Raw genomic sequence first — 25,734 nt, forward strand, 5'->3', positions numbered from 1 at the left:
ATCCCAAAAAAATCAGACCCGGCCACTTTGATACTGAGAGCCCATCAACATATTCCCCAAGGAGAAAACCCGGCCACACCAGCACCAAAGTTTTACCAATAGAATCCCCAAGAAACATAAAACACTCTTATGCCGCATACACACGATCAGAATTTCCCCCAGCAAATGTCGGATGTGAGCTTTTGGTCGGAAATTCCGACTGTCTGTATGCTTCGTTGGACTTTTGCTGGCATAATTCCCGCCAGCAAAAGACTGAGAGCAGGTTCTCTATTTTTCGGTCGGAAAAAGATCCGATCGGAAATTCCGATTGTCTGTACAAATTCTGACACGCATGCTCGGAAACAATTCAACACATGCTCGGAAGCATTAAACTTAATTTTCTCTGCTCGTGGTAGTGTTGTACATCACCGCGTTCTTGACGGTCGAAAGTTCAGAGAACTTTTGTGTGACCGTGTCTATGCAAGCCAAGCTTGAGCGAAATTCCGTTGGAAAAACCATCCAAGTTTTTTCCGACAGAAAATCCGCTCGTGTATACGGGGCATTAGGTGGTTTAAAACAAACTCCAGCCAAAACTGTTTTTTTTTTTTTTTGGTGGACATGGGTCAAAACTTTTTTTTTATAGTGACCGTTGTTAAAGTAATCAGAGTACACAGGTTTATTTGTATAAAAAGTACTGTTTACAAGATAATTCAAGTATCGGTAGCCATGTAACAGTGTATCTGTGAAACAATGCATAAGCATAATATTAACATATACATTAAACAGATCTGTGCAGTCAAAACTGTTTCATACATCACAAAATCATCAGTAAAGGTTACATTGTTACTTGTGTAAAGCTGGCAAAACATGCATCAAAAATGTTTTCTACGGGGTGGCCCTGTCTGCAACACCTGGATCAATAAAAGTCGATTCTTCAATTGACCTATGCTGTCACTGTTCAGGTATTCTGGCAGCCTGCAGCTCTGACTGTTGGAATACAATAGCCAGCAGCTGTTTAACTTGGATAGGGAAATCTGTTAGATTTCGTCTGTTGAGCCTGTAGGCTAAATGAAAGAAATCTTCGGGTGTACGGCCATCTTAAAGCTCAATTTTCGGATTAAATTAAAATGAAAACAGAACCATCCTTAATTTGGCCATACGTGGATTGAAATTCAGATGGTCCCTGCTGAACAGGTCAAAATTAGGTCCATGTATGGGCAGGCTGGTTGTACAGAAGTCTGTCGCCACGTTGTCAGGTTTTTCCCCCCGTCTCCCCATTGTCAGAATACAATAGTTCAACAGGAAGGATTCCCCATCCACATCGAGTGCATGGATGAGAGAATCAGGTTTTTTTTTTCATTCAACCTATTGGTTGAACGAAAAAAATTAAGCATGTATGTGCTGCCTTAGCATACGTTTTGCAAGCAACAGAAGAACAGGGCAAGTATGGAAGACAGGCCCTGAAGATCTTAATGGTGGCCATACACACTTTATGCGATCAGAAAAATAGAATTAGCAACCAACTGAATAGGCATAACTGCCCTTCTGGTATCTTTGGATAGGATCTGAACGAGCTGTGTTGGAGACAGCCGGAAATCTTTAGTCATTTGGGTGATTCATGTATTAACCCTGGCTCTGAAGCTCTAATGGTGGCCATACATGCGTTGATAAATGATAGATTTAATTTCCAAGCAATATCTGCTAATAAAAAAATCTATCTATAGTGTACAACCCATTTATCAATATGACACATAGAAAAGTGGATTTGGATTGATAGCTGAAAGATTCACAAGTTATCAATTGCATCTGTTTCCACCACGCAATCTCATAATATCTGATCTGGTTTTGACAGGAGTCCGAATTTGCCTGAGCCCATCGTGAGGCTGTCAAAGCTAACAACCAATCGTAGGTGGAGGAGGCATGTGGAGTGAGGAATTACCCCACCATCAGGGCAGGACTTAGGGTGGTGGGGGCCCCTGGGCTTGAGTCATTTTCGGGCCCTACCTTCTATACATTATTGGATTTATCGGCGTATAACATGCAGCGGCATATAACACGCACCCGAAGTTTAGGAGGGGATTTTATGGAAAAAAAATTACATTTAAATGCCCATCAATGCACCCTTATCAGGGTCCATCTGCAGCCTTGCCCGTCCATCTGCAGCCTTGTTCAGTGTCATTGCAGCCTTGTCATTTGTAGCCTTGTCATTGCAGTCTTGACGTTTAAAAATGGCGTCGCCGAGATACATCTTGGCAGCTCTCGGGTCCTGTCGCAGTCCCGAGCGGAGCAGAGAGTATCCAAGTGTATTCGGCTTGGCTCACGTTCACACCCAGTCCCTGTGTTATGTCCATCATAGGGCGGGACTGGGCGTGACTGTAAGCGGAGCTGAGTCGAGTACACTCGGCTATGTATCTCGGCGGGGCCCCCTATTTGGCGGGGCCCATGGGCTTGAGCCCAGTCAAGCCCAATGGTAAGTCCTGCCCTGCCCACCATCAATGATTGGCTGTCCATTTTGGCAGCTTTCCTGCAGGATAGCCCTAGCGGGCACACGCCTGAGCTCATCCCATAGATCAGAATAAAACCAAATTCATTACCAAATAAATCATGACCAAAGCATCTCAATGCTGCCAATACAAAAAAAAACATCCCGTGCAATTGACTCAGTTTGATCAAATCCCATCTAAAACTATTTGAAGGGAAGTTATGACTATTCAGTTGGTTGCACTTTTGATTGTTTTGATCCAATCACACATCAGTCTGATAATAAAAAGTATAATAAAAGTGTGTAAGGTCCTTGTGCCCATCCTGTGGCCCTCTGGCACACTTTGTGTGGCCCTCTGGGCCCCTGTAGACAGAAATCTGTGTTTCCCTAATGCCATGTTACAGCAGTGCTCTCTAGCAGTCTCATGTAAAGTGTCTTCAGTCTATGACTCTCTTGAAGCATGTTCTCAGTCACAAACAAGTCTTATTTTAGTTCACAGTCTCTGACCAACTCTGTTTCATGCCAATAGTCTCTGACTGCCTCTTGTATGATGCCCACAGTCTCTGACCATCTCTTGCCCATAGTCTTTGAATATATCCTATTGTGTGTCTGCTGTATATGAGACTGAATATTCACCTAAAGGAGAAGTAAGGGCAAAGCTCTTTTGGTCATACTTCTCCTATGGGTGACAAGAGTGCACTTGGTTCTGCACTCCTCTAATCCAGATTCAGCCAACGGCAGGCTAGAGCTCGCTGTTGGCTGACGTCACAGAGCCAGTACAGGGATCCCGACAATAATATTGGAATCCACCCACATGCCTGACTGGCAGCTAACAGTGAAAGCCTGCACCAGCCACTCCCATCCCCTAACCCCATGGCGCTTCAGTGAGCGCTGGAGGGACAGAGCCGATGTGCATCAGTCACCGGCTCTCTGCTCACTGAAGACCGAGAACTTCAGCAGTCTTTGAACGCTCAGCTCTGGGTGTAGAGTCGGTTTGGGATAGCTGTAGCATTGGATCGATGCTGCATCCATCTAGGTGAGTATGTATGTCTTTTTTAAATGCCCGCACTTCTCTTTTAAGTTTATATGAGGCCCTTTGGTAATGTTGGTGGCTGCACTTGAGGCATGATTGGTGTTGATTGAAAATCAGGGGTATTTTTTGTACAATGAATGAAGTGTGTTTGAGATATATATATATATTTTAAATGTATATACACTATATTGCCAACAGTATTGGGATGCCTGCCTTTACACACACATGAACTTTAATGGCATCCCAGTCTTAGTCTGCGGGAGTTCAATATTGAGTTGCCCACCTTTTGCAGCCATAACAGCTTCAACTCTTCTGGGAAGGCTGTCCACAAGGTTTAGGAGTGTGTCTATGTCCTAAACCTTGTGGACAGCCTTCCCAGAATATTTGAAGCTGTTCTAGCTGCAAAGGGTGGGCCAACTCAATATTGAACCCTACGGACTAAGGGCCGGTTCACACTGCAGGCGAGGCGAGGCGACTCCGACTTGCCTCGCCGCGACCTGCCGCGAACCTCAGCGGCAACTTGCAGATGACTTCTGTATAGAAGTCAATGCAAGTCGCCCCGAGGTCGCCCAAAAGTAGTACAGGAACCTTTTTTCTGAGTCGGAGCGACTCGAGTCGCTCCTCTCAGAACGGTTCCATTGTACAGAACGGGGGCGACTTGCGAGAGCGAGGCGAGGCGAGTCGTGTCGCCTCGCATCGCCCGCTGTGTGAACCGCCTCTAAGTCTGGGATGCCATTAAAGAATAAGTAAACCCTGATGGGTTTTACTTCCTTCCTTTGCCCCTGCAAAGTAAAAGAATAATGTGCTAGTAGTATGCATCGCATGCTAGCACATTATGTGCCACTTACCTGCAAATGAAGCCTGCGCCGTCCACATACATGTTCGCCCCTCTTCCTTCAAGGGCTGCGGACTCCGGAGCTGCCAGTCGCTCATGACATCATAAACAAACACAGTAAATATTTCCTAAACGGTGGCCCTTTAGGAGATATTTAAAGTACCTATAGGAAAGCCTTATTCTACGCTTACTTATAGTTACAACTGCCACAAAACCTCTTTAAAGTTCATGTAAAAGGCAGGCGTCCCAATACTTTTGGAAATATAGTGTATGTATTTTTTATCTACATATATTTCTATGTATATAAAAGCTGGTGCTGACTGGTGATGGGGGGGGGGGGGGGGGTATTGTATTGGCAGGCACATACCTTGTACATGTATACAGTGTATCTATTTGTATCTCTTTTTACATCTCTGCTTCCAGTTTTAGATATAAAGTTGCAGCATTGATAAAGCCCGGCACCTCCAGCGGTCAGGACCTTTCCCCACCAGGAGGGGTGATCAGCCCCCGGGTGTAGGGAGCCCAGGCTGTGCCCAGATGACACATGGACGGGAAGCGAAGGCGACTAGCCTCTCAGCTCTCCCCGCCCCCTATGACTGCGATCCCAGCCCGTCCTCCCCGAGCGGCCCCATCCCGTCTGATCAGAAAACAAGGAAAGTCCCCGAGATTCGCGGAAGTTTGCACTGCGATCGGTCGGATCTGCTGGCCCCCCTCCGCTCTCCGAACCACCGGATCTGATGGGCAGAGGTTCCCCGGCTCCTCCGGTTCCCATGGCCGCCGCCGCTCTCCTGCTGGCCGCCGCCGCTCTGCTGGGCTCGTCCAGCGGCTTCAATCTGGACGCGGAGAACCCCTCGGTGTACGCCGGGTCTGAGGGCAGCTACTTCGGCTTCGCCGTGGACTTCTTCTCCCCCTCCCTGCTGATCGGGGCCCCCAAAGCCAACACCAGCCAGCCTGACATCAGCCAAGGTGGGGACGTGCTGAAATGCGACTGGAGGAATGCCAACTGCCAGCCTATTGTCTTCGACAGCACCGGCAATCGCTACTTTGCCCAAAATGACCCCATCGAGTTCAAATCCAACCAATGGTTCGGGGCATCCCTGAGTGTTAAAGATAAGAAGATCCTGGCCTGTGCCCCCCTTTATCACTGGAGGACTGAGAAGGCCAAGCAGGAAAGGGAGCCAGTTGGGACTTGTTACTTGATGGATGGAAGTAAGATCGTAGAATACGCGCCCTGCCGCTCTACGAGCAAGGCGGACGCCCAGGAGCAAGGGTTTTGCCAGGGCGGGTTCAGCGTTGACTTTACCAACACCAACCGCGTGCTGCTGGGAGGCCCTGGCAGCTTCTACTGGCAGGGTCAACTAATTTCAGACAGAATCGAAGAAATCTTTACAAAGTACGACCCCAAAAAGTACACCATACCCTACAACGGGCAGTTGGCCACGCGAGCGGCCAGCCCGACGTACGATGACAGCTACTTGGGGTATGCCGTGGCTGTGGGGGATTTTAACGGGGACACCATCGATGATTTTGTCTCCGGGGTGCCCAGGGCAGCAAAAACATTAGGGATGGTGTCTATTTATGACGGCAAATCCATGGCCTCACTGTACAATTTCACCGGGGAGCAGATGGCTGCATACTTTGGTTATTCCATAGCAACAACAGATATCAACGGTGATGGACTGGTGGATCTGCTTGTCGGAGCTCCCCTTTTTATGGACCGTGGATCTGATGGGAAGCTTCAAGAAGTCGGGCAAGTCACTGTTTTTATTCAGCAAAGTAAAGCAGGACTTCGATTTTTAACAAAACTGACCGGTTTTTATGCTTTTGCAAGGTTTGGCAGTTCGATCGCGCCTCTTGGTGATGTGGACCAAGATGGTTTCAATGACATTGCCATTGGGGCACCTTATGCCGGAGAGGGTAAAAAAGGCCTTGTGTACATTTACAACGGAAGAAGCTCTGGCATTAGCTCAGCACCCTCTCAAGTTCTTGAAGGACAGTGGGCCTCCAGAACCATGCCACCAAGTTTTGGATACTCTTTGAAAGGTGCCACGGACATTGATGAAAATGGCTATCCTGATTTAGTGGTTGGGGCTTTTGGAGCAGACAAGGCTATACTATACAGGTCTAGGCCTGTTGTCACAGTGAATGCCGTTCTAGAAGTGAATCCAACCATACTGAACCCTGAAAGTAAAACCTGTTCCCTTACAAATGGAGCTATGGTTTCCTGCTTTGATGTGAAATTCTGCCTTAAGGCCAGCGCTAAAGGAAATGTCCCTGAAAACCTTCAATTCAAAGTAGAACTTTTGTTGGATAAGCTTAAACAGAAGGGAGCCGTAAGACGAGCATTGTTTGTACATAACAGACAGCCCACTCATTCGAAAAACATGACAATAGTGAACGGTGGGAATATGCGTTGTGAAGAACTAAAAGCATATTTACGAGATGAGAGTGAGTTTCGTGATAAACTTACACCTATTACCATCTTTATGGATTACGAAATGGATTATAAGGCTGCTGCTGATCCATCTGGACTAATGCCTATCCTTAACCAGCTCACCCCAGCAAACCTAACCAAACAGGTGCATATCTTGTTGGACTGTGGTGATGACAATATATGCAAGCCAAACTTGATTTTATCAGTTGTAAGTGAGCAACAGCAAATCTATATTGGAGATGATAGTCCCTTGACCCTATTCGTTGATGCACAAAATCAAGGTGAAGGGGCCTATGAAGCTGAACTATTTGTCTATATACCACCCCAGGCAGACTTTATTGGTGTTGTCCGAAACAATGAGTCCTTAACACGTTTGTCTTGTGCCTTTAAAATAGAAAATCAGACCCGTCTTGTTGTATGTGACCTTGGAAATCCCATGAAGGCTGGAACAAGGGTCTTAGCTGCCTTGCTGTTTAGTGTTCATCAGCTAAGTGAGATGGACAACACTGTAAACTTTGACTTGCAGATACAAAGTTCTAACCAGTATGACAATACCAGTGCCAAGCAGTCACTGCGGATTGCCCTGGCGGTTTTGGCCGCAGTTGACATAAGAGGAGTCTCCACTCCCACGGAAGTCTTCCTGCCTATTGCAAACTGGGAACACAAGAAGGATCCTGTAACAGAAGATGACGTTGGACCACTGGTTCAGCATATCTTTGAACTCAGAAACAATGGTCCCAGTGCGTTCAGCAAAGCAATGCTTACTGTCCTGTGGCCATACAAGTACAAAAACAATGACCTGTTGTACATAGTCAAATATGAAATCGATGGTCCCATGGACTGTACTTCTGATGTCTTGATCAACCCACTTGATCTCAAACTGTCAACTTCACAAACAGATGAGGTTAAAAATGTGACCCGCACAGAACGCAATAGGCGTGAACTTCCACTGTTTGAGGGTGAACTTCACACCATTGGCTGTGGAATAGCACAATGTCTCAAGATTGATTGCCACGTGGAGCGAGTGGAGAAAGGGAAAAGCGCAATTCTGTACATCAGATCGAGATTGTGGACACCAACATTTATGAATAGTGAGAACCAGAACAATTCCTATTCTTTAAAATCTTCAGCCACGTTTCGTGTACTAGAATTCCCTTATAAGAACATGAGTCTTCCTGATATACACAATTCTACAGAGGTCACCACAAACATCCTATGGGTGAACCAGACGTCCAGCGCTCCCGTTCCTGTGTGGGTGATAGTACTTGCAGTGCTGTCAGGTTTGCTACTGTTGGCGCTAATGGTTTTAATTATGTACAAATTTGGGTTCTTTAAACGTGTCCGGCCTCCTCAGGAGGAGACAGAAACAGAACAGCTTCAACCACGTGATAATGAAGGCAACACCGATGCTTGAGTTAATCATTCCTAATTTTCTTTTTCCAGGAATAACTTTAGAGATTCACAAGCAAATTTAAAGCTGATGCTCCACTTCTGTGCATAGCTGCCAAGTTTCTGTCTTATGTATCAAAGAGGGTTCATTTAGTGATGGTTTAGTGCAAAGTTTAGTATGCAAAGTAACTTAGAGCAACCAGTCAGATTTCAGTTTATGGTAGTCAGATCACTGAAAGCCTAAATACATTTAGAGTGTATGTCTAAAAAAAGCAGTTCCTTAAGCTGTAGCTGATTGGCCTCCCATTTGATGGTATCTGCATAGTTCTAGGTCCAACACCATTTGGCATGGTCAGCAGATTGATGCCATTCTTTTTAGCTGTCTGTAAGGGAGGCATCCAATGCAAGGGGCATTTTTTACACCCCTGGGTTTTAGCAAGGCTCCCCTGAGAAAATTATTTTAAGAGTTCTTCTGGGGTAAAAAAGGTTGAGAAAAGCTGGACTGATGTCATAACATTTCCCTCATGTTTTGTCTGTTTAAAAATACTCCAAGTACGAAAAACAAAAAAAAACAAAAACATCTATTGATCCTGCCAGAAATGCAATCCACTCATAAATTGCTCCCATCTAGTGTTCCTCTGTTGGACTACTGACCACCTTCCCCCTCATCTCCATAACATAAAGGGGTGTTTTTTAGTCCAGCATTGGAGAAATAAGGGCTGACAACACTGCTTGGGGTTTCAGTAGGGGGGGGGGGGGGCATTATTGTTAGTTCACTACAGGAAGTTAGATGCTCACTGGGTTTCTGGCAGGTAAACAGGTATTTTTTTTCTGTGCTTGGAGTGCTTTTAAGAACTTGTGCATGTATTTGGGAGATGTACAGAATATGTTCTTTTTTTTTTTTTTTCTGCACAGACATACTCTTTAAAAGCATGTGCTTGTGTTTTTTATACAATACAGTTTGTTTGTTTTCCAACCAAGTGAAGTGTGATTTTTCACTTAAATTTGAAGAATGGGAGTGGCCCTTGCAATACGTGTGCAACTGTGCTTTTGGAGACACATCTAAAGCGTGCTTAGCGGTGTGTTTTTTATGTGTTCTACCACAAAGCTGATCATACACTATACAATCTGATTGTGCACACTCCTTAGATTATGTAGAGGAAGACCTCTCATGATTTGATACAAATGCAATCAATTGTTTAGGTTTGTTAAATCTGAAGGGAATTATACAATCAGATTGTATAGAATATGGCCAACTTTAGTCCCTGTGGAAGGTATTTTTGGTTAGGCAGTATGCGGGCCTTAAAAAAATCACACTACGTTACGCAAAGAGGTGAAACATATTGTTGAAAATATTGGTACTTCTGTCACCACAGACCTTTTGTCCAGCAGAACATTTCTAAGTATTGGGGTGTGGCTGGGCTCTGAAAGAGATTGTATATGGTTTGCTGTGTTTTGAACCTCACTGCTATTTACTTACTAAAAATGCTCAAATCAATGTCTGGTTTCTAGTGAATGGATTGAGGCTCAGTCGTCTAGAGTTCCAGTCAATATGACTCACATACTTTTATGTGCATTGTACAGTTTTAGTTTAAAGTGCATTCTAACCCCAAAATCAAATGTAATATATTGCAGTTTACCAGATGTGGTGGTTGCATTCAGTGACGGCTGGTCGTAAAAAAAAATTTGTGCGTGTGGGGGGGGGGGGGGGGGGATAATCCGTCTGGCAACCCCCCCCCCCCCATTCAGTCAATTGGTCCTCGCACTTACCCCATCTAGCTAGGTCAGAGGTTACCCCCTCTGCGCCTCCTCCTTCTTCAGCTTCACAGCAGCACAGCTTATCCTGCACCTCCTCCCTCCTCCTCGGCAGATAATAGGATCGCTTCTCCTCTCAGCCAATCAGGTCTCAGGACCCACTTCCTGAGCCGGGATTGGCCCGAGAGGAGAAGCAGGAAGACATTAGCGAATATTAATTTGCTATTGTTACACAGCTGGGTGGGTTCGGGAGCGCAGAGCGTTGCGCCCCGAGCCCACCCTGTTTTGAAGCCAATTAGAGCCTCTGGCTCTAATCATGTGCTTCTAAAAAAAATAAAAAATAACTCCTATTGGAATCCATGCATCCGGCGCCCTGCATGTAAATTTGGGGCCAAACACATGGATCAGAGGGGCTGTGCCCCTGCATATGGACGGGCTTTCACTGGTTGCATTCATTTTGTATTTCAGGTTTTCAGTCCTTTATTTTTACCTTGTGATCATGAGAATAATATACTTCCTGTCCCCGGGTGGCTACATTTACTCCACTGTATCTACAGAGGGAGCCATGGTTGTTGCCCAGTCTATATGGAGTCATATGGTGCATTAGCAGTTTGCAAAAGAGAACATTTTTTTTTTTTTTAGAGTGGCTGGAAGGAAGTGGCCTTGCTTGCAATATCAGGTGTTATCCTTATTTGCTTAAAAAATGTTCTTAGCCTGATAAAAAGGAAACTAATGCAGCAACCAGGAACTGGCAAGCTGTACTATATTACATGTGTGCTTTTGGGTTTAGTTATGCCTAAATTTAAAGTGTCCAGACATTTTTTATTTATTTTTTGCTTTAGATAGGGTGGAGAAGGACTGGAACCTTTTTTAGGATTTTGGGGCTACCCAAGGCTGTAGATGGAGAGATTTCCCCTCACTTACTGTCAGAGGTTCTATACAGAAAGTAGAGGAAATCGTAAAGGGCAAAAGACAGAATTATTTATATTTTACATTATATACTTTATAATCACCATCATTTTTTTTTTTGCTGTCTGTGTCCCTACTGCAGATTTTCCCTCACGCCCTGTCTGGAGAATCCATTATCACTGAGACAATAAAGCTGGCCATACACAATACAATCTGATTGTACAATCTCCTTTAGAGCACTAAAGCTATGTAATAAGAAGACACAACTGAACAATAAATACAATCTGTATTCAATCAGACAGGCATTTGCACTAGATGGTCGATTCCCCCATCTATGCTAATGCTGCGTAGACGTGACCGGTTTTCCCGTCGGAATAAACTCTGAAGGTTTTTCCAACGGAGTTCCGACAGAATTACGCTGAAACTGTCTTGCATACGCACGATCACACCAAAGTCTGATCGTCAAGAACACGGTGACATACAACACGTACAACGGGACTAGAAAGAGGAAGTTCAATAGCCAGTAGCCAATAGCTTCCGTCTCGTACTTGCTTGCATTGTTTTGGTCCGTCGGAACAGCATACAGACGAGCGGTTTTCCCGATAGGAATTGTTTCTTTCGCAAATATTTAGAACATGTTCTATTTCTAGGTCCGTCAGAATTTTCGGAAAAAAAAGTCCAATGAGGCATACACACGATCGGATTATATGATGAAAAGCTTTCGTCTGACTTTTTCTGTCGGACATTCCGCTCGTGTGTACGCGGCATAAGAAGCACCCGAATAGTGTCTGCATCTGATTGGATGATGGTGTTTGTCTGAGAATTTTTATTCCGCTCCCTGGAGTTTCAGTTCATAATTTGTTGAGCCAGATGGTGTCAACAGGGTCACTGTTGGCTGATTTAGCTGAAATTGTAGGAAATTCAAACCCTGTATGATCATATTAAGAAAGGAGAAAACGCTGATCTTGTCATTTTGAATACTTATAGACCTCCAATCTCTCCATAAAGAGTACCTGTCACTGCCTATTACTATCACAAGGGATGTTTACATTCCTTCTGACAGCAATAACAGGGATTAAATGGATTTGTACAGATGAAGCAATAATGATGGCTGTCAATCCCCAGTTTATACCTTTTGATTTTTCCCCATTGTTACGGGCAGTGTTGGTTTACAGACAACATTTTCAAATGCTTTTAAGCATCTAATACCTTTTTTTTTTGTTTTCTTTTATCGCTAATTCAGAATAACATGAGTCCATAGCTTTTCATTGGTGGGTGAAGCGGTAGAACCTTCATTTTTTGGGAGATTACTTACATTATTTTTAATAAACATTTATAAATGTATAATTGCACTTTTTTTCTTTAGACAAAGATTATTCTCTTAACATTTTATTATTGCTGGTGACTGCAGAGTGGTACGGTGTTGGATCTCGCACATAGTGAAAAAATATGTTCTTATGCAACGATCCTGTGTTTTTTTGTTTTTTTTTGGAGGATCTATCCAACTTGTTTACAAAGTAGCCACAAAACTGAATTAAATAATTATTTGGGTGTAACTTCAGCTTTGTTGAGAAAAAACAAAACAAAACATAATACCTCAAAGTTAATTATATACATTGTAGTGATTTTAGGTAATTGCCAGATTCTTACACTTACATGGTAAGGTGTGCATTGTACCCGCCTGAGCAATCTCAGTGTTATCATTGGGAAAAGCTTCAGGGTCTGTATCCCTTTAGAAATGGATGAATTAAATTGGCCATACTCTGTAAGATTTCTCTTGTTCTGTCAATGAATGTTTTTGAACCCTTTTCCCCTTCCACTCTGCTGATCTAAAGGTGTACATATACATGTATATATTTCTCCAACAGCATGCATGGAGGATTCTCCCCTGCTGGCTCTTGTATTGTCTGCCAGAACCCACAGCTCTCAGAATACCTGAACCTGACCCACTCTTTGGCCTCTAAGCTCCTTTTGATTTGTTTGGATCAAAAGATGTTGTGGGAGAAGGTGCCAACAGGGCCACCCATGGCTCAAATTTTGTCTGGTTCATGGGAAGTCGCACAAAATTTGCTCCATGTAAGGCCAGATTTAGGCAAAAGTGTACTTAAAGCAGCGCTCCACTCAAAAAGGGGAAGCTCCGCTAGTCTGCTCCCCCTGTCCACTACCAAATTTGGCACCTTTTGGGGTGGAGGAGGGGGAACGGGTACCTGGTTTTGACAGGTACCCGCTCCCACTTCCATGCTCACTTTGCCGCTGCGAAGTAAGCCATACATTGAGACCCCCCCCCTCCGCAGCCGGTGTTCTGCCTAATAGAGTCCGCCCATCAAATGGTGTCCGCTCCGTACTGCGCATGCGCAGTACGGAGCAGACGAAGCTTAGGAAAAACTCCGAAGCTGAACGGCGCCTGCGCCGTGAGTGGGGGTGGTAGCCCCACCATCCAAGCGGACATAGGGTTGTGAATTTTAGAGGGCCCCTCGCGGGCGAGCTTAGCTCACCACGCTTCGGGCTCGGCCTCGCTCCGCTCGGCTCTTTTTTATTCTAACTCTTTGTCCACTTGGATAGTGGGGATAGAACCTGGACTCACGGCGCAGGCGCCGTTCATCCTCGGCAATTTTCGGAATCTGTGTTCCTGTGTACTGCGCATGCGCAGTACGCAGGGGACACTATCTGATGGAGGACACTATTTTACAAGACACCGGCATGAACAGTAGGTGCGGCTTCACTGCTGGCTTCCCTTAACCAAGATGGCTGCGCCAGCACCTGAGAGCCAAGAATCGGCTCGGTTGAGGACACCGCTGGATGCCTGGACAGGTAAGTGCCCTAATAGTAAAAGACAGCAGCTACAGTGTTTGTAGCTGCTGACATTTATATTTTGGGGGATGGGGGCCGGAACTTCTCTTTAGGCACACACAGACACGTGAGGTCTGCGTGGGATGCACAGGTGTTCTGTGCAGGTAGTTCTATTCATGTCAATTAGAACGTAGTGCCTGCATGGACACAGTTTACCTCCCATCACATCACTAAAGATAATTTTTTGCTTTACTATACAATAAAGCCATCTTCTGAGTTTTCCTCCATGAGTTTATACATTGTAGCCAGGCCATTGGTTTAAAATACAAAAATAGCTGCTTTCCATGACACCATGAAGAGCCGGCTGACTATTTTTTCAAAATATAAAATGCTTGCCTCCATGTTATTTAGGTCACAGGTATGCTTTACGATTTCTAAAAAAAAAATCTCAAAAGCATTACATGTAAATGTACATTTCTGTAACCCATTGCAACCAAGTATTTGGAGGCAGATTAGTTAAAGATCATTTCTGATTGGTCGCTATGGGCCTTAACAACATGGCTGAAGCCAGTTGCACTGCAGTTTGTGGTATCCAGAATGTAAGAATGCAAATAACTGAAAAATGTATATTGAATTGAACTGTTCTATTTCATATGTTGCATTTTATAACCTTTTGTATTAGTTTGTTTTAAATTGTTTCTTGCACTGACTTTTTATGTGTTTTCTTTTACTGAAAAATAGCTTGTATTGGCTGCAGACAGCCGTTCCTTCATTCTTAATGAGGACATTCTCTGTGACGCTTGGGAGATTGTGTTTTTTTTTTTTTGTTTTTTTGTTTTTTAAATCAATAAAGAATAAAAAAAATAAAAATACCTGAGATACTGTTTTCCCTGAAAATAATATGCAAGTTACTCACATTCTGTTTCTGTATTTGTTTATTTTATATATTCACCATTTAAAGTGGACCTTTATTCGCTTCACAAAAAAAGTGCTTTCACACTGGGGCTGTGCACTTGCAGGACAGGAAAAAAGTCCAAGCAGCATCTTTGGGGCTTGCGGAAGCGGTGCATACACCACTCCTAAACCGCCTCTGCCATTGAAATCAACCAAAAATGAACCCTTTCCTCGGCCACTATCGGGGGTTAAAAGCGCCCAGCCAGCAGCTGAAAAGTGCTGCAATATAACAGTGGTAAAGCCCCATTAAAACTAGTGCTTCTTTGATTGATTTGCGCAAAAGTTATAGCATCTACAAACTATGGGATATATTTATAGAATTTTTATTTATTTTTTGCTAGTAATGGCAGTGATCAGTGGGACTGCGATTATTGCGGCAGACAAATTAGACACTAACTGACCCTTTTTTGGGAAACCAGTGATGCTAATACAGTGTTCAGTGCTAAAAATATGCACTGTCACTGTACTAATGATACTGTCTGGGAAAGGGTTAACATCAGGAGTTAACTGTGTGCCTACCCAGTGTTTTAGTGTACTGTGTGGGAGGTGCCTTCTGACAGAATGGCAATCTGCCTTGTTTACATACTGCCTCTATAACGATCAGCGGGTAAGGGTGGATATCAAGTCCGCGGTACCCAATGATAGCTTCCCGCTGCGCATAATCACAGTGGAAACGAGGCATAAAAAAAATTATATTATGGTGAATTAGAAAATAAAAAAAATAATAAAGCGTCGCCTATGGAGATTTTTAAGTACCAAAGTTTGGCGAGTGTTAGTGCAACTTTAAAGCGTAACGTGTTAGTTATCTAGTTACTCTGCGTAACATCATCTTTCACATTCTACACAACATTTTAAAATTCTAATAAAAATAAAAAAAACGCTTTTGAAAAATTGTTTCACAAATACTGTGTGCCAAAAAGTTGCAAAGACCGCCATTTTATTTCCCTAGGGCGTCTGTTAAAAAAAAAAACAGAATGTTTGGGTGTTCTGAGTAATTTTCTAGCAACAAAATGATGATTTTTACATGTAGGAGAGGAGTGCCAGAATAGGCATTATGCTCTCATAAACATGTAGTGATCTCACAACAATATTCCACCACCAGGTGTCCCCACAATGGAGCCTCTCCAAAGCCTTGCAACCACAATCAGTCTAGAATGCGCCCAATCTCCACTCTTCTTTTCTCCAATACCTTCTCCAGAGCCACCAATCCACCGCATAAAAAAGAGCTTCCAATAGTGTAATATTTTTAAAGTGGAGTTGCCCCCCAAAAAATAAAACCACTTAAAAATCTTAAAAAAAATCAAAAAAAAATAATTGGCAAAAAAAAAAATTTTTACTCACCTCTAAATACCGGTTGCTAGGGGGTCCCTCGTAGTCTGCCTTCTTCATTGCCCGGGCTGGTGACATCACTTCCCCTCGCGCCGCACATTCACCTGGGACCTGTCACGTGTCCCAGGTGACTGTACGGCGTATCACGGCGCCCTGCGCCGCTCGCGCATGCGCAGTGGGTGCCCGGCTGTGAAGCCACAGCCGGGTGCCCACAGTATGCATGACGGCGCCGCGAGCGGAGCGGGGAGCGAGGGGGGGGCTTCGTTCCCCCGCATCGCTGGAACCCGGGACAGGTAAGTGTCCGATTATTAAAAGCCAGCAGCTGCAGTATTTGTAGCTGCTGACTTTTAATTTTTTTTTTTTTAGGGGGTACCCCACTTTAAGTAAAAACATATTTATTTTCCAATATGCTTACATATACAAGGGACAGATCACACATATATTCAAAGATGGCCACACCACAACTTCCTGTTACATACTACCGCTTCCTGTGATGACATCACTTCCTCAACATGTTTAGTCCCACTGCACTTTATCAAGAGCTCCTGTGGTGCAGCCATCTTTGAATGGATGTGTGATGTTTTCCTTTGTATATGTAAGCATATTGGAAAATAAATACAGTAAAACGTTGGATTGAGAGTAACTTGCTCTGAGAGTGTTTTGCAAGACAAGCAAAATTGTTTTATAAATTTTGACTCGATAAATGAGCAATGTCTTGACATACAAGTAGCATCAAGTCAAAACTGAGTATAAAAGAGAAGATAGGTGCCTCTAAGTGTAGCAATATGGTTACATTTATTGAAGGTACAACATTTAGCAACTCACATGGTTGATGATTATAACAGGCACATCTAAGTATGCAGATATCCGGGGTAAAGCTGTCCACATAGACCATCCTCTTCACCGCCATCGACATCATCACTTCCACACTGCGCTCCACGATCGCTTCAGGGCTTGCTTTCAGATCGTTCTACTGCAGGGTGGTCTTCCCGGTCACGATTGCAGACTGACAGCGTTAAGAGCTGATGATGCGGGGGATGGTCTATGTGGACAGCTTTACCCCGGATGCCTGCATACTTAGATGTGACTCTCTTATCATCAACCATGTGAGTTGCTAAATGTTGTACCTTCATTAAATGTAACCATATTGCTACACTTAGAGGCGCCTCTCCTCTCTTTTATACCCTGTGGCTCCTGCTGGATTTTACTTCTGATCCCCTTCTGATGCCCTTGTGAAAGCTTTTTACATTTGTGGCTGAACATTTCATGGTTACACATTGCTATAATCTTTTTATATGGACTATAGACCGAAAGGCTTATGAATAAATGATTGTGGAACGAATCATCTGAGTTTCCATTATTTCTTAAGGGTGAAATTCTCTTTGATATAAGAGTGCTTTGGATTACAATCGTGTTTCCAGAACTAATTGTGCTCGCAATACAAGGTTTTACTGTATATGGTTTTTACTTAATGGCTTCCCGCCCAGCCTATAGCAGAATGAAGCCTGGGCGGTGGCTTTACCATCCTGACTCTACGTCTTTTGACGTCCTTCATTGCGCGCTGCTTCGCAATCAGTGGTGAGCTGTGCCCCTAGGACTTAGGCTCCTTACCATGTGATCAGCTGTGTCCAATCACAGCTGATCACATGTAAACATACGCCGGTTATTTGCATTTCCTTTCCTCAGCGCTATCAGTGTCGGTAACTGGCTTTCCACTTACAGCGGACATTTACACTGATCATCAGTGTAGCAAATCAGTGTGCATCAGTGCTGTCTATCAGTGCAGTCTCACAGTGCCCATCAATGCAGACTCATCAGTGCCCATCAATGCAGCCTATCAGTGCCCATCAGTGCAGCCTCCTCAGTGCCCATCAGTGCAGCCTCTTCAGTGCCCATCAATACAGACTCATCAGTGCCCATCAATACAGACTTATCAGTGCAGCCTCATAAGTGCCCATCAATGCAGGCTCATCAGTGCCCATCAGTACAGCCTCATCAGTGCCCATCAATGCAGCCTATCAGTGCCCATCAATGCAGCCTATAAGTGCCCATCAATGCAGCCTATCAGTGCCCATCAGTGCAGACTCATCAGTGCACATCAGTGATCAAATTTGTATAACAGAAACAAAGAAAAAGTTTTTTTTTTTTCGGTCTGTTTTTGCTTAGCAAAAAATAAAAGGCCTAGTGGTGATTAACCACTTGAGGACCGCCGTATTGCCAATGTACGTCAGCACAATGGCACAGGCAGGCACAATCACGTACATCTACGTGATTGCCTTCCAGCGGGTGGGGGGTCCGATCGGACCCCCTCCCGCTGGTTACGACGGTCCGATTCGGTCCAGGAGCGCTCCGTGATGAGGGGATGGCCGTTGGTTTTCGGCCACCCCCTCTGGATCGCTCCTGGCCAATGAGAAGCTTCCTCCCCTGTGTATTGTTTACACAGGAAGGAGGAAGTGATGTCATTCTCCTCGGGGCGGTCTTTTTGACCGGACTACGAGGAGAAGAGTAAAAGTAAGTGTGCACCAACACTACACTGACATGTAGGTACACACAGGCACACAAACCCCCCCCCCCCGATCGCCCCCCGCCCCCCCTCCCCCCCCCCAGTCACAGTGTCACTGATTGCATTGATCATTTCTTTACTGATCAATGCATTCAGTGTCAGTTGTGACAGTAAAAACTGTCAGGACAGTTAGTGTTAGGTCCAGGGTAGCCCCCTATCACCCCCCAATAAAGATTTAACCCCCTGATTGCCCCTAGAGTTAACCCTTTCACCCCCTTTTGCCAGTGTCACTAAGCGATCATTTTTCTGATCGCTGCATGTGTCGCTAGGTAGCTAGTTATTTTTTTAGGTTCACCGCCAGGTTTTTATATCGCTAGGTACCCCGATATACTACCCAATAATGGGTTTAACCCCCTGATTGCCGCTAGTTAACCCTTTCACCCCCTTTTGCCAGTGTCACTAAGCGATCGTTTTTCTGATCGCTGCATTAGTGTCGCTACAGTCGCTAGGTAGCTAGTTATTTTTTTAGGTTCACCGCCAGGTTTTTATAGCGCTAGGTACCCCGATATACTACCCAATAATGGTTTTAACCCCCTGATTTCCGCTAGTTAACCCTTTCACCCCCTTTTGCCAGTGTCACTAAGCGATAATTTTTCTGAACGCTGCATCAGTGTCGCTAGTGTCGCTAGGTAGCTAGTTATTTTTTTAGGTTCACCGCCAGGTTTTTATAGCGCTAGGTACCCCGATATACTACCCAATAATGGTTTTAACCCCCTGATTGCTGCTAGTTAACCCTTTCACCCCCTTTCACCAGCGATCACAGTATAAGTGTCACTGGTGACGCTGGTTAGCCAGTTAGTTATTTAGGTTCCCCGTCAGGTTTTTATATAGCGCCAGGGACCCCTGATTGCTCCTAGTTAACCCTTTCACCACTGATCACCGTATAAGTGTTACGGGTGACTCTGGTTAGTTTGTTTTTTATAGCATCAGGGCACCCACCATTTATTACCCAATAAAGGTTTAACCCCCTGATCACCCGGCGGGTGATATCAATTAGGTTTTAGGGTCAGGGTCTGCGTCGCCCCAGGCAGCGCTAGGTTAGTGCCAGTACCGCTAACACCCACACGCAAAGCATACACCTCCCGTAGTGGTATAGAATCTGAACAGATCAATATCTGATCTGATCAGATCTATACTAGCGTCCCCAGCAGTTTAGGGTTCCAAAAAAACGCATTGTTAGCGGGATCAGCCCAAATACCTGCTGGCACCTGCGTTTTGCCCCTCTGCCCAGCCCACCCAAGTGCAGTATCGATCGATCACTGTCACTTACAAAACACTAAACACATAACTGCAGCGATCGCAGAGTCAGGCCTGATCCCTGCCATCGCTAACAGGTTTTTTGGTAGCATTTTATATTCAAATCCGGAAGGCAGTGCTTGGTTTTCGGGGTCCCGTACGTGGCTAGGCTCCCAAAAAGTCCCCCACATGTGGTATCCCCGTACTCGGGAGAAGCAGCAGAATTTATTTTGGGGTGTAATTTGACTTCTGCCCATAGCATGTGTGAGCAATATATCATTTAGTGACAACTTTGTGCAAAAAAAAAAAGTTTGTAATATTCCCGCAACTTTTGGCAAAATATAAAATATTCCATGGACTCAACATGCCTCTCAGTAAATAGCTTGGGGTGTCTACTTTCCAAAATGGGGTCATTTGGGGGGGTTTTGTGCTATTTTGGCATTTTATGGACTTCGAAACTGTGATAGGTAGTGAGGAGTTAAATCAAAAATTTGCACCCTTAGAAATCCTGAAGGTGGTGATTGGTTTTCGGGGTGCCGTGCGCGACTAGACTCCCAAAAAGTCCCACACATGTGGTATCCCCGTACTCAGGAGAAGCAGCAGAATGTATTTTGGGGTGTCATTTCACATATGCCCATAGCATGTGTGAGCAATATATCATTTAGTGACAACTTTGTGCAAAAAAAAAAAGTTTGTAATATTCCCGCAACTTGTGGCAAAATATAAAATATTCCATGGACTCAACATGCCTCTCAGTATATAGCTTGGGGTGTCTACTTTCCAAAATGGGGTCATTTTGGGGGGTTTTGTGCTATTTTGGCATTTTATGGCCTTCGAAACTGTGATAGGTAGTGAGGAGTTAAATCAAAAATTTGCACCCTTAGAAATCTTGAAGGTGGTGATTGGTTTTCGGGGTGCCGTGCGCGACTAGACTCCCAAAAAGTCCCACACATGTGGTATCCCCATACTCGGGAGAAGTAGCGGAATATATTTTGGGGTGCAATTCCACATATAACCATGGCATGTGTGAGCAATATATCATTTAGTGACAACTTTTTGTAAAAATAAAATTGTATTTTTTTTTTTGTCATTATTCAATCCCTTAGGACAAAAAAAATAAATATTCAATGGGCTCAACATACCCATCAGCAATTTCCTTGGGGTGTCTACTTTCCAAAATGGGGTCATTTGGGGGGGATTTGTACTGCCCTGCCATTTTAGCACCTCAAGAAATGAGATCGGCAGTCATAAATTAAAAGCTGTGTAAATTCCAGAAAATGTACTCTAGTTTGTAGACGCTATAACTTTTGCGCAAACCAAAAAATATATGCTTATTGACATTTTTTTTACTAAAGACATGTGGCTGAATAAATTTTGCCCTCAATGTATGACTAAAATTTAGTTTATTCGATTTTTCTTATAACAAAAAGAAGAAAATATCTTTTTCCATTTATATCGCAAAAAAAAAAAATCGCAGAGGCAATCAAATACCATCAAAAGAAAGCTCTATTTGTGGGAAGAAAAGGACGCAAATTTCGTTTGGGTGCAATATTGCATGACCGCGCAATTACCAGTTAAAGCAGCGCAGTGCGAAATTGCAAAAAGACCTCTGGTCCTTAAGGTATTTATTGGTCCGGAGCTGAAGTGGTTAAATACGACCAAAAGAAAGCTCCATCCGTCTAAAAAAAGAATACAAATTTCATATGGATACATGATGCATGTTGCATGACCGCGCAATTGTCATTTAAATTGCGACAGTGCTAAAACCTGAAAATTGGCCTGGGCAGGAAGGGGGTGAAAGTGCCTGGCATAGAAGTGGTTAAAAATACTAGACTAAACCAATGACCCCCTACCCTCCCCACCTTATCCGCACAGCAAGAGTTTAAATGCTCATTTTGTCTAGGGCTAGAGGAATAAGTAGCTACTGTATACATTATTCCTTGTTCCCCTGGCTGTTGGTGATGTTTTCACTATCCCCACATACAATGCAGGACTTCTGGTCCTGTGCACAATGTGATGCAAAACGCTAATTTTTCCGGGTTGTCCCCAGAACAAAAGAAGAGGGGAGATCTTCCAATGGTGACACTTGTTCCAGTGATAACTGCCTAAAAGGGGAATTCCCCTCACTTTGGAAGATTTCTCCTCACTTCCTGTTGTGTTTTGGAGACAGGAAGTGAGGAGGAAGCTCCTCAAAGAGGACACACACAAACATTAAAAAAAAAAAAAAAAAAAAACGACTGATTGTAACCCTTTCTTTCTCTTTCCAACACTGAAAAAAACAGTTTTGGCTATTCATACATTTTAAATCTTACACTGGTTATGAAATAATCCACAGTTTTCCTCTTAAGCAATACAAGAAACATTGTTCTATGGTTCTACTTAAGAAAACTTGTACATAATGAGGGGAGATTTTTGTCCCTTGTTAGACAATAAAAGTATTAACAATCACAGGAAGTGACGTGCACTAAAATACAATCTCATACAAACAAAGTACGCTATTTACTGTACAATCCAAAACCCCCAGATTGTAAAATCTTACTATTTTTGGAAATATGGACTGCAAGTGAACTACTTTACCACATCTTATTTTCTTTACTTTTCTTTGTTTAAATGGTAACTATTCACTTTTTTTTTTCACAAAAAAAGATACATACAATCTAAGCACTACATTCTTTTCAGTGTTGTGCACCGCAAACTAAAAGGATATGTAAACCCAGTCACTAAAATCTTATATGAGCATTAACATGTTAATGTAATTGTAAACTTTGTTCATTTTTTTTTTTTAAATCCACAGCTTTCATGAAATTGACACTTCATTTTCCATCTATTACTTTACCGCTGTTATAGTGGCGCTAGCAGGACAATTTTAACCCTCGATAAAGTCTGAATAAAGGGTTAAAGTCGCCCACAAAGCGCTGCTGCCGAAGCATTGATTTCAATGGTCAGGGGCGGTGGAAGAGCGGTGTATACATCGCTACCTCACTGCCTAAAAGATGCTGCTTGCAGGACTTTTTCCAATATCCTGCAAGCGCACCGCTCCAGTGTGAAAGGCCTCGGGCTCTTACACTGGGGCTGCAAGGGAGGTGTTTTTCAGGAGCTTTACAGGCCCTATTTTTTAGCCCTTTAGCGCCTAAAAAACGGCTCAGTGTGAAAGGGGTCTTATTATAAGGAAATAGAATAAAAGAAAAATACCTCGCTGATAACACCTAAAACAAACCACCAAAAATAAATAAAATGAATAACTAAGCAGCCACTAGAAGTGAGATACACACATATAGTAGTCGAATAAACAAACAATATGATGGACATAGGTCAATAAAAATTTAATAAAATATACACTCAAAATTAATAGTGAAATCAAGAAAAAAATATATAAATATAAATAAATAAAAGTCTGTGGGTGATATAAGGTAGAACTTCTTCCACTAGGAATCCGTTGACAACCAAAAATCCATGAAAAAAAATGCACATAATAATTTGAAATCAGTGACAGTTCCTCCACCACAATCAAAGTGTGATCACCACAAGAAATGCGCGCTTACCAAATGGCAAGCTAAATCAGCTTACGACCAAATACCAGGTCAGGGCCTTTATCCAACGATGGAAACTGGATCCTCCATGTGATCCGTGGGTTATGCCCAGCAAAACAGGATGAGAAAGATTATCACCACAGTAGTCAAATGATACCCAGAATAAAAAAGACTCACTATGGCATAATTTCGATGATAACCATTTAATCCGATAATAAAACATACACTTGCAGTTAAAAGACAGCAAAATAGCCGGTGTTCTGGCAGATAGTGTCCTGGCATCATATAGTGTCCGCCCCGTACTGTGCATGCGCAGTACGGGGTAGAAGAAGCTTCGGAAAATCTCCGAAGCTGAACGGCGCCTGCGCCGTGAGTGGAGGTGATAGCCCCACCATCCAAACGGACATAGGGTTGTGAAAATCAGAGGGCCCCTCGCGGGCGAGCTTCGCTCGCCATGCTTCGGGCTCAGCCTCGCTGCGCTTGGCTCTTTTATATTCCTTCTCTATGTCCACTTGGATGGTGGGGATAGAACCTGGACTCACGGCGCAGGCGCCGTTCATCCTCGGCTATTTTTCGCAGTACACAGCGGACACTATCCGATGGGGGACCATATATGATAGGACACCGGCTGGCTGTGCAGAACGCCGACCGCTTAGACACCTGTACGCGATGACGTAAGCATGTCAGCTCCTTAGGAGGCCCAGCTGTAATACCAGGCACCTGATTGGCTGAAGCTAGAGGCAATCACCGTGGCTGCTGTGCAGAACAAGAAGAAGACACGGAGGAGTCCTGCATCCATCGCCGCGCTACACGTCCCATAGCTCGCCGCCTGTCCCGCTCCCTGACCCACTACCACGATGGTGTAAGTGCCGGGCAGACAGCGGGTGGGCAGTGGGGCACAGTGGCTGCATATTATGGGCACAAAGGCTGCAATTGATGGAGCACAGTTGGCTGCATTTGCGGGGCACAGTGGCTGCATATGATGGGCACAGTTGGCTGCTTTTGCTGGGCACAGAGTCTGCATATAATAGGCACAGTGGTTGCATATGATGGGCATAGTGGCTGCATATGATGTTTTTGTTTTAGTATTTTTGTTTGAAAAAAAAAAAAGACAAATGAAATTAAATGAAAACTAACAGAAATAAATTTTTTCGGCAGTGCACATGTCTAGTGTTTAGCCAGTTTAAGGCAGCCAATGTCAATCAGGGTTCTGTGGAACCCTAGAGTTCCACCAGAGGTCTCTATAGGTTCTTTGAGATGAAGGTTATTGACCTCCAGTTTGATGGTGCCTGCATAGATCCAGGACTAACACCACTTGGCAAAACCAGTGACATGGCACAGATTATCTTTTTTAGATGTCTGAAAGGACTCTTTAAGACTTGCGGTGCACTGAGGTGCCTCCTGAAGAGCAATCCATGTTATAACGCATTTTCACTGCCCGATTTAATCCCATAAGGCTGCACTATTGTGCCAGAATCACGTACATTGCAGTACTGTACTGCTCCCCTCACACCCCAGACGACGTCACCGTATGATGAAACGCGAGTCGGGTGGTCTAGACGCGCTAACGCAATTACGTTGACCCTCTGAGCGAACGGGCGCTCGCATGCCGGCCGGCATTTATGCTGTTTTACTGATACATGTTTGTGAGTATATTTTCATTTACGGTATATAAAAAAAAATTGTCCTCCTGTTTTACGCTATGGGAGGCCTTTTTATTTGTGTTTTTCGAGTCACCATCTAAACTATTATATGTATACCTACCTATATGAAAACCTCCGTCATCCTTCCGGAATAAGCTCTGCAATAAGCTTGGGTCAGAATTTGTGCAGCTCGGGTGATCTTATATATTAAGTGAGCATTTACATGCCCCAATCTGGTAAGCGTGCCTTCTTACTGATGATTCACTGTTTTTGGCTTGGGCAAGGTGGACCACACGATTGATTGCCATATTCTTAAAGAGATATCCCTTTCACTACAAGGACCTTGTTGGACTTTTTTCGTTGGGTGTGGGTTTATTGGTTCACTTATTTATGCACATTGTTTTTTGCTTATATTTTTTTTTTTCACATATTTGATTAATTTGTCACTGGGATTTTATTAATTAATTTATAATTCAATTAATCATTATATTTATTTATTCATTACATAAATATTTATAATCAATCACTTTATTATATTTATATGTATATTTTTATTTATCTAATAATTATTTATTCACTTATAGGTATTTACCGTAATTATGATTGTTTATGAATTCATTTAGCTGTATTGAATTTGATATTATTAAGTCTCACTTGATTAATCGAAAATTATTTGATTGATTTTTCATTTTCATATAGTCCATAAATAGTGACAACATCAGTGGGTCACATAGAGTGGGGTAGGTAGTGCAGCCACATTTATATTTTTTATATGCACTGCACTGCTCCCCCAAGTTCAAAAAGGCCACGGCCATGAAACAAGGTATCACGGCCACAGGATGTATACAGTCCCGTCTGGCTGTATTAGGACAG

The 25,734-nt window shown here is 43.6% G+C and overlaps 2 protein-coding genes across 3 annotated transcripts in view; one reads left to right on the top strand and one right to left on the bottom strand.

The window, feature by feature from the left end:
* The window catches only part of FGD1 (FYVE, RhoGEF and PH domain containing 1), a 276,522-nt gene that overhangs the window by 124,215 nt on the left and 126,573 nt on the right, over window positions 1-25,734 (bottom strand). The gene's annotated exons all lie outside the window — the stretch shown is intronic.
* ITGAV (integrin subunit alpha V) lies at window positions 4,926-14,476 on the top strand. Its single transcript, XM_077478896.1, has one exon. The coding sequence runs from the start codon at window positions 5,067-5,069 to the stop codon at window positions 8,175-8,177; it is 3,111 nt and encodes a 1,036-aa protein (XP_077335022.1). The 5' UTR covers window positions 4,926-5,066; the 3' UTR covers window positions 8,178-14,476.

This window comes from Lithobates pipiens, unplaced genomic scaffold (genome assembly GCF_037356315.1).
Source record: "Lithobates pipiens isolate NorthernLeopardFrog02 unplaced genomic scaffold, aLitPip1_a1.2 Scaffold_1, whole genome shotgun sequence".
Lineage (NCBI taxonomy): Eukaryota > Metazoa > Chordata > Amphibia > Anura > Ranidae > Lithobates > Lithobates pipiens.